This window comes from Centruroides sculpturatus, unplaced genomic scaffold, assembly GCF_000671375.1.
Source record: "Centruroides sculpturatus isolate CEXI.00-Female unplaced genomic scaffold, Cexi_2.0 scaffold1218, whole genome shotgun sequence".
Classification (NCBI taxonomy): Eukaryota; Metazoa; Arthropoda; class Arachnida; order Scorpiones; family Buthidae; genus Centruroides; species Centruroides sculpturatus.
The window spans coordinates 194,006-204,414 of NW_019385458.1; the positions used below are offsets into that span (position 1 = coordinate 194,006).

The window sequence follows — 10,409 nt, forward strand, 5'->3', positions numbered from 1 at the left end:
ACCAGTGGTACGCTTAACTGGGGGAAACAAGAGGGGGAGGAGAGGTCATCCCAATCGTTTGCAAAAAGAGGAAATTGCATGATTTTGAAAGACAAATATGTCAATTTTAATATTGTTGTAAATGTATAAGAAAAATTTTAAAGTGTTTAGATTTTATAACAACGAAAAACAGATAATTAGGTACGTACTTCATTGTAAATTTGTCATGTAAATCCACATAAAAAATAAGGTTTTAAAATATTTTAGATAACAAAAACCGTATGTTTTCTTAGATTAATGTGTGTTAAGCGTCAAGAAATTTTTGTAACATAAGCGATGAAACCTGTGGTTTTTAATATCTTGATAACCTGTAATCAAAAAGGTATGCTTTTAGAAAAACAATACCTAATATGTTTGTTGTTGTAATTTTATAGTGTTGAACTTTTGTTTTTAGTTGGCTAAAGAGGGGTAATAAATGCCCGAAACGTGTGTAATAACAACACGTATCAACTGAATAAAAACTTGATGATAAGAATTGCCAAGTGCCTGAAAATAAATACGATAATTATTTGTGTTTGAATTACTACTAGTTATTTAAAATGTTCAGGGCAGTCCTACTGTCGATTTGGATACAAATATTGCCCTTGTATCTGTGGCAGTTTTCTTTGATGTGAATGATGGCTTTGTAAAGCGCCCAGAGTTCGGCCTGCACGTTATTGCAGTGGGTGGCAATTTTGTAGTACGCTTGGTAGCGAGTCTTGCCGTTGTTATTCATAATGACCACCCCAGCTCCGACTCCATCTGTGCTTTTTGAGCTATCTGTGAAAGTATTCCAGTCTGTCTTTATGCTGTTGTCTTCGTCCGTGATTATCGTGTAGTTGTTATCGGTGTGGGGTGGTTAGACCCGATTATATCAGCGTTATTCCCGTCTACTCCATACTTTTTGATGTCGTTGGTAATGCTTGTCATGCTTTTGATGACCTTCTCTTTAGTCTGGTTATGGTTACTTGTGTCTTCGATCTATGGAAACAGCCCTCTGGTCACGAACCAATACCAGGTTGTGATTTTGGCCTGAATATGGATGGGAGTGACATTTACCAATAATAAGAGGGCACTGGTAGGGGCCGTACGGTAGGATCTACAGATTTGGATAGTGAATCTTCTTTGAATAGAAAGAAGTTGTTTCCTGATGTGAATGTTATATACGGCTTCATACCAGACCGGTACAGCGTAAAGGAGGGCCGGCTCCATTGCGGCTTTATATATGAGTTTGGTATTTTTATGGTCGAGCCCCCAATAGTTGCCCGTAATCCACTTGAGAGCGTTGGCCTTCTGAGTCAATTTCTGGCAGAGCTGTTTTATGTGATAGTGCCAGTTGAGATTCTCATCTATATACACACCCAGATATTTTAATTCGCTAACAACTTTGATCTTGTTAGTTGCTATATAGATGCATGGCGCTCTTTTCAACTTATTCCTCTTATTACGCCATGTGCAAACAAGAGCGTTGCACTTTTCAAAATTTATAGGGAGTTTATTTCGTTCACTCCACTCGTGGATTGTGTTCAGTTGATTGTTAGTGATCTCAGCCAGCTTATCACAGTTGTTATGTGCGACCAGAAGCAAAAGGTCGTCCGCGAAGGCCTGGATGGCTGTGCTCTCAGTGTTGTGGAAGGAGTTCAGGAGATCGTCAAAAACTAGATTCCACAGACCCGGTCCGCACCTTGAGCCTTGGGGATAGCCTCTATTAATAGCTTTCTGGATATGTGTAGTATTCGACTGGAAAGCTACTTTCCTGTCTGAAAGATATCCCTTCGTGATCCTTATAATATTTAATGGGCACTTGGCGTTTTTGAGGTTGTAAATAACGCTTGGCCACCAGAGGTGGTCGAAGGCCTTCCTATAGTCAATACTCACAAGAAGGGCATGTTCCTTGTGGTCCCAGGCCTTATGAATAAATGCCTTCACGTTGAGAATCGCCTCTGTAGATGATTTCCCTCGTCTGAATCCATATTGGTTAGAGCTTTGGATACCATTGCTGTGGAGGTTCCAGTTAATTCTGTTTATCAGTAAACCATCGAGCGCTTTACCCAGAACGGGAAGGCTTATCGGCCTATAATGATTCGGCTTTGTCGGCGTGTCTTCTTTGGGGACCATTTTGATGTTACCCATCTTCCATTTCGTCGGGAAAAATCCCTTCTCCAAACAGACATTGAAAAGGTGGACCAAGGCAATCGGGATTTCTTTAAAAACTTCTTTGGCCATTTCGGCCGTAATCCCGTCGAGTCCGGGGGATTTCTTGTTATGTAGAAAGAAGATCGTTTTTTCTACTTCCCGGAAGGAGAACATTTCGTCATTTTTATTACTTGGGACGTCCTCGCATTTCTTTCGAATGGTGTTGTGATATGGAGAATCGTCCTCGGTACTGTCGCTTGGAAAGTGGGAATTTAGAATGTCGTTGATGTTATCGGCTATGTCCGGGACGTTGTCACTATTGGTGGGATTTGTTTGGAGGATATCAGGGAGGTTTAGCTTGTTTCTTCTTTTATATATCAGGTAATATGTTATGTCCCATGGTCCGTTTTTGCTATTCCTTCCGCAGAAAGTTTTTCAGGCCTTGGTTCTGGTTTTATTAATCTGTCTTTAATAAATTTTAATTGTCTGCCTGTAATTTTTCCGGATTGCTTCTTTCTCCTGTTCACTTTTCGTTCTGTGCAATTTTTTCTTCAGTTTGTTAGTTCTCTTTTTTAGTTCCGTGAGCTCCTCCAGCCACCAATAGGTTTCCCTTTTCCTACTTTGTTTAGTCGAGGTTGCTAGTTTAGCCGCGGTTTGGATCGCTGTAGTTATTTTATCGACATAATCATCCAGATCCCCTTGCGTATCGATTGGGCTAAAATGAATGGACCTCCACATCTGCCCAAAGAGTTCCCGGAACATCTCCCAGTTGGTACGTTTAGTTAAGAATCTGTTCTTGTCATGAGAAGTACTTATGTTAGTTAATTCCGTAGCGATGTAACGATGGTCGCTGGCCGAGGGAGTCAGAATGGTCTCACAATTAGTAATCCTTTGGCTGAGGTTATTGGTGGCGAGGCAAACGTCGGTCCAACCTTCCGCATGAGGGGTGTGGAAAGTTGGGAGGGTGGACATGTTGGTGGAAATTAAATCGTGGCTGACCATCAAATCGGCAATCAGCCTACCTCTCCTATCTTCCTTGGTATGATACCAGATTGCCGATTTGGCATTTATGTCGCCTAGAATAATGATGTTGTCAATTTCAATTTTTTCTAGGACGCTTGATAGTTCGCTTACAGAATCGTCGTCGTTTTCATCTGGTGCGAAATAGATGCTCATAATATATATGGGGTTTGACTGTAGCATGATAGCAACACAAACCCTTTCCGAGCAGAGATGAGGAATCAATGCTATGTCCAGTTTGGGGTTACAGACTATTATGCCGCATTTGGGCCTTGAGGGAGTATGTCCCGTTAAGATTTGCCATTTACCAAAGCGGACAATTTTGTTATCAATCGTGTAAGGCTCTTGGATCGTAATTATGTCACTGTCCATGTCGCTCGCAGTTTTAACCAGTAGCGAGCAAGCTGCTTTACACTTCTGGGCATTTACTTGAAGGAATTTGATGGTAATCCTTCGTTCGCTGTTACTAGAAACCTCATTTTTGGATTGATCACTGATCGTGTGAGTATTCTGAGTCTTGTTTCCTTGAGAGTTACAGTCCATAATTAGTGCGTATTATGACTTGCTGCTTTCATTTCTGGAGGATTGGGCAATTTCTACTGAAGGCATTATGGTGTTCAGAATGTTTTTTCCCTTCTGGGAGTCTCCCGTTCGCTTGTTTGCAATTTATGCAGGTCGGTGTTTTGTGACGACGGTCGATTCCTTGAATGGGTGTTTTTTAGCACAGTGACTGCATCTGAGGTCCGCAGGACAGTCACGAGCAAAATGATCGAACCCGCAGCATTGAAAGCATCGAACTACGGGTATGAAATTATCTACATAAATTGTCGACCAAGACATAGAGATGTGGCGATTACGTATTAGGGTGTTCCTTGTCTCTGGAGTCACAGAGAAGACCACATTTCTGCAGTTTTCTTCGATTCTGCCACGGCTTAGAATGGTGCTTATTCTGCTCGTTGCTATTATTTCGTTTTGGTCATTACTTCCCCATATCTTATTTTGTTCTACCATTGTCTTTATTATTTCATCCTCTTCTATGTAATTTGGGACATTCAATAGTATGACCCGCGGCCTTCTCCCTTCTGATAGTTTACAGCTGACTGCCTTTTGGATACTAGGGATTGCGTCAATGGCTTCCTTCAATTTTTTGCCATCCTGCTCGCTCCCGACCCGAACGCACACACCGTTGTCTTTCACCTTACGAATCGCTTTCACGGTAATTCGCAGCCTCTCCAGTCGGATTTCCTTTATTATTTTGTTGGTTATTTCGTCCATATCTTGTTGCTCCTCGTCAGTAGATGATTTGAGGTACAGGAGGACTGCATGGGTGCCTCCTGCCCCTTCTGATTGTACTTTTGTTTGGAGAGAGGCGTTAATAGTTTTAGTAGCTTGGCTAGGCCTTGTGCCAATGTTAACACTGGCGGAGTCTTGTGTTGGGACCTGGGGCGGAGAAGCCTCTAGCGTGGCCCTCATTTCCCGCATAATCCCGTACATCTGACATACACAACTGTGGAGTTGCACAGCACGATCTTTCACCTCCTTACGTTCTTCTGTATTGAGTGGAGATTTATATTTCGCTGGGAGGATGTCCATAACCTTCTTCAGGTGCTGACTAGCTTCACCAAGAATTTCGTCTTCTAGAGTTTGAAGACAGACAGAGGGGCTAGTAGTAGCTTGTCCAGCTGGAGTTGCCGATACCTTAGTCGTTTCTGGATCGTCGAATGGTTCCGGTGATTCCATATTTAACAAGGAGATGAGCCAAACGGGGACTTACCACAAGCTGACCACTGAAGTCGTTTAGCTCGAGAACGCCGAACGGCGAAAAGAAAAGGCCCAAGAAACAAAGATCGATATGCCGCTGGGAGTTACGGATCCCTTACCCGGCGGCCCGACAAACCCGGACGGTAAAACAGAAGCCGCCCGACCAAATAGAAACAGAAAAAATTACGGCACGCCGATCGGCTTGGACGCTGGACGGCTGAACACCCGTAAGACAGTTTGCCTAACCAAGACGGACCGCGCAACCCTAAACGAAGGGGGGGGGACCCTGATGAGGAATCCACCATTAAACAGGACCGCTAGAGGGAAAACCTGCGACTACGCAAGGCCTACGCCGATCGCCTAAACCACGCCAAACGGACCGACAGAAGCCGTACAGCTGAGCCGTTTGGCTCAAACCCGCCGAACGGCTAAAACGGAAAAATCCGAGAACTAGGGAAGGGCTGACACAGGGCTTTGGCAGACCCTTTGCCGACAGCTCTTCCAACACAGAGAACTAGGGAAGGGCTGACACAGGGCTTTGGCAGACCCTTTGCCGACAGCTCTTCCAACACAGAGAACAAGGCGGAAGCCGCAGCACGAGGAAGAATCCGTAAAAACGGCGAAACGCCGAACGGCTAATCCACCAGCCACAGATCCGCCAACCGGAAGCGGTTTTTGGTACACCGACAGGAAGAGGAACCCGACAAACAAAAAACAGCGTCTGCGCGAGACCAACGCCAAACGGCTAGAACCACGCCGATCGGCAAAACACCACGTGGTGGAAAGCGCTTTGTTACGGAACAGAATTATCGGACTTAATATCTCGATAACCGTTAGCGTAAGCCGTACGAAAATTTAGAGCGACAAGGATAGGACCTAAAGCCGTCGAATACCGACTAAAAACGGCCCGATGGCAAAAGTGGGGCCTGATGGAGCCCGAACAAAAGCGAGAGTTACGGACGGCCGTAACTTTTTAACTACCGAACGGAATTCAAAAAACCAAACACTCACGGAATTCTCGTTGATAGTCCTATCCAGCGGTATAATCCTTTCGTTAATCCACCAAAGATTTCCGATGATACGACGATCGAAATACGGAGCACACATACAAGCATACATACACTGTCTAGTCACACGGGTCCTACTCCAGAGAGGGACAAGAGCACGTTCTGAAGGGGCAAAACTGTTTATGGGTTTTTCTATCCTTAAAGAGACGAATTTCCGGACAGCCATTATCTTTGTAGGCGCAGGGCAGGGCTATAATTTCCGAAAGTTTTTCTAATGTTAAATTGCAGTAGTTTTTTAACTCTCCATGACAGACAGGGCATTGTCTTACTCGCGCCTTACAGCGAGAGCATACTGTGTGCCCGGCTGGACACTGAAAGGGTAGGTGGAGACATATAATCGTAACAAACCGGACATTCCAGTAAGGCTAATAGAGCTGGATCTGGATCTGGATCTGGAAGTGGATTTCTAGTCGAGCCTTGCTCTTGACGAATGGCTCTTGTTGGTGTTGCCGTAACTTGGTTTTTTTGCATTGTTTTCAAGTTTATATAAAAGGAAAAAGTCTTGGTTGAGTCTTGATTCTCTAACCAAAATATTACGAGATGCTACTGTTTCAAGAGGTACGACTTCTCCTCGCGGTTTTATAACCGTCTCAATTGAGTGGGAATCGTTTCGAATCCGATAGGAAATGTCATAGGTTCTACCCGTTCGGGTACGGTTAATCCTTCTTGTTCAGACTCTATTGTATCGGGAGTGTTTAAAGATGATCCAGCTTTCATAGTTATCGGTATCAATTCGATCATTTTCGCGGGTTTTATGTTCACTTGCTCTTCTCTTGGAAGAGGTGGATACGTGATCGTCGGTCTTTGCTTTCTCCGACAACCCGACCGTTTGCGACATCTCCAAGCAATTAAAATTACCGTTAATAAAATAACGATGGGGATCCTGAGAATCAGCTTCCACGTTGAAAATGAAAAGTTTGGCACATCTGGAGTTGGCGAAAGGATTTCTGTTTTAACGGAGTTTATTTCTTGGCTTATATCTCGTAATATTCGTCCTGAAAACTCCAATGACCAATCATGTTCATTGGCTCGGAGGATGCTCGAGGTAGCGTTTTCTTGGATGTAATCTTGCAAAATCTTCGTTTCCGTAAGATTGAGAACAACCGTTATTGCTGGAATTACGTAACGGTTTCTAAATGTTATTTTAAAAGAAGTCCGTGACTGGAAATGTGACGTCAGACGCACACCTGGTACGTGACTGACGCAAGTCCTAGGCAATTTAAAGATTCCTGTGTTGTTCAGCTTAATCATCTTGACTGGTGGTTGTTGGATGTTGCCCATTTGACTGCATTCGATAACCAAACTTAAAGGTGAGGGGGTAGAATATATCCAAGTTCCCTCTTCGTCGATGCGACAGAACATCAGTTTAGGATAAACTGAAACTCTTCTCTTACAGAGTTTGTTTACCGTTGGCTCGTCAGCCATGAACAATGCATATTCACAAGCTTGATATGGGAGTTTCCAAACTGCGACTTCTGGAGTGCAGATGGGTGTTAGTCTGGTCTTGCATTTTTGTAGGTCGTGAGCTTCTAACAGCATATAGAGTTGCCGATATCTTGACAAGGCGATGTAAGGGTAATCAACTTGATAGTGGGCAAACGCTCTTGAAACGGGGAAATATGCGGGAAACTTTACGACTTCATACAGATCAAAATATCCTCTGAGAGTGATTAACGGAAATTTTGCAAAAATCCTCAGCGTTGATGGGAGTGCTACCGCTGTGGTAGTGATCCACTGGTAATATTTGAAGACGTTATCCTCGTTTAACGTCTCGATTAGCGAAATCCCTGCGAGTAAGTGTTTGTTTACTTCCTCTAGTATTGTTAGTAACTGTGACCTTGGCAGGAAATAAGAGCTGAGTTGGTTGTTCTCCAGCATCTCAACTGCTTGCCTTAAATTGGTGATGCTGATTCGAAATTCCATTACCGCATTTTCTGCATAACGAAGGGCCGTACTAACGACGAATGTATAACTAAACATTTTGAGTTTTTTATCTAAATAATTCTGTCGACGAATCATCATGTCAATGTACTTCTGGATGTCCTTGACAGCTTGAAGGGTTTGGTTTATGACGGTTGTCTGTGCTTCTAAGACGTGCACTATTTTTTGTTGGTTTTGAGATATTTTGTCTATCCGACTATTCATTGCTTCAACTTCTTGTGAAGTAGCAGTTCCAAAGAGAAATTTTAAAATTTATCCTTTGACGTCAATTAATCCTCGTTTCTTTTGAATAGGATTACTTATAGTAACTGTGGATTTTAGTTCTTTATACTCCATCTCGAAATCGGCGAAAGATTGTCGTAAGTTAGTCAGTTCTACGTCTGCCAAAGACCACAGGGGTTTCATGGGATCATCCTGCCTCTGCTTTCCCTTTCTAACAACAGGAGTTAAGGAGGTCAGGTGACGGTGTAAATCGCGGAGGTAATTGTCGTATTCTCCAAACGATATCTCTACAACCATAGTCATTTGACTCGTGGTCATGAGAAATCTTCCCTGAGGTAGAAATATAATTCCTTTCATCATTGCGGGTACAATCGTCGAAACCTTGCATACGAAGCATGCTATCAACAAGTTCGAGTAAAAATTTACAGGATTCACCTTCATTTTCTATCAAAAAGAGTTCACATTACTAAAGTTCCGGTTTCGCAACAATTTGTTTAAATGCGCACGAGTATTCACAATAGATCTCTCTCCATTTGGAAGATGATATCCTCTCTTTGCAAGAAAGAGAAGCTACCATTTACAATTGGTGAATAATTTGATTGGAGTGTTAGGTGGCAAGCGCGGGAGGCTTTCATCCTGTTGAGTTTCGAAAACGTCCGCGTCTCGCACCATCGTCACTTTCGGTGAAATTATTCCCGATGATTTAGGAAGGACCCAGGGATAATAACTCACTGGTCCTTGACTTCGGAGTGCATAGTAATGCACAGGTTGCAACAGGGTCTGGAGTTGATCAGCCTCCGCAATCTGGTGGTGTTTGAAGTGTTTGTCTGTCTCTGGTGTAATGCTTCGAAGATGATCTCATCCCAGAAGTCGATTGGTTCTGTCTGTGGTTGTGCTACGGTTTGGGGTGACAAATTTGTGTTTTGTACATCTGTTCTATCTTTTCCTGCCTCCGGTGGCTCAAATTCCAGCCAAGCGATTGCAGGTTTCATTCTGTTAGCATGCGTGTGCAATTTCTTCCCGGATTGGATGTGTTGGACTATAAAATCTACGGGACTCGTTTCAGCGATTATTCTATATCAGTGGTTCCCAATTAGTGGTACGCGTACCCCTGGGGGTACGCGAAATTGCGTGAAGTGTACGCGCGGCAATCTAAAATCAGTCGATTTAAAATTTAAATGCATGAGATGAAGCAATCAAAAAATAATGGATGGACCATAAGAAATTCGGCAATTTACAAAATGACGTCGAATGCACAAATTCGTTTATTTATAACTAAAAATAATCTCGAAGTTTCATTAAAAAAATGCATTTTTGACAATATTTAAATGAAATTCTTATGCAAGAAACAAAAATTGTACAATTAACATTATCATCTTGTCAGCGAAGCGGCAATAAAATATTTACTACCATTTTGCACAACACACCTCTGCGAGAACAAATTTTCGGATATGACAAACATGAAAACTAAACATCGTCACTGACTTCAACTCGAAGATGACTCGAGACTAAAGCTGATCAAAAAGCAACCATATTTTGCAAAGTTGTGCAAAGAAAATCGTGCACATTTGTCACATTAAAATTAAATAACCTTATGTTATTTTCATTATTATTAGAATTGTATTTTAAAAGGTAATAAATGTAAAAAAAAACTTATTTTATTTATCACTAGCTGTCTATCCACAGCTTTGCCCGCATTATATCGAATTTTCTCGTGGGAGTAAGATATTTTCTCGCAGTGAAATGTAGACTATGTCCATCTCCAACGTGTAAGCTATCTCTGTGTGAGGTCAGCCGATTAGGGTGAGGTTTTTCGACAGCCGAGCAATTCCTTCTGTCGTGTGGGCGCAGAATGACTTTCTGAGACAGGTTTACCATCTTTAACCCGTTTATTATATAACAGAAGATTCTTACAACGTTTTTCAAATTTTCAACGTAACACAGCTCGGGGAGCAAATTAAAAGTTCCTTCAAGGGTGTCCGACTTTCTCCGTTTGGTCCTTCGATGTTGTACGTTGAGATCGACGGCCCCGGGGCATGTGGCACAGCTTCGGCGAAAGTCTCTGGTGAAAGGCAAATCTGTGCAAATCAAGACGTCACGGGAGAGCGACAGTAAGTCACAGGAGTTGACGAATCGGTCGCTGTTGATAAGTAGGATCACAAAAATCCTGAAGAGGAGCACCAAGAACCAAGAACCGTAAAAGTTCGAAAACGCGGTTTTATCCCTTTTTCATCGCCGTCGCCT

General features: G+C 42.8%; 1 protein-coding gene across 1 annotated transcript; it reads right to left on the reverse strand.

Moving 5' to 3' along the window:
* Nucleotides 1–2,622: 2,622 nt before the first annotated feature.
* LOC111639197 lies at nt 2,623–3,717 on the reverse strand. The gene has a single exon (XM_023384995.1). The coding sequence runs from the start codon at nt 3,715–3,717 to the stop codon at nt 2,623–2,625; it is 1,095 nt and encodes a 364-aa protein (XP_023240763.1).
* Nucleotides 3,718–10,409: the final 6,692 nt, after the last annotated feature.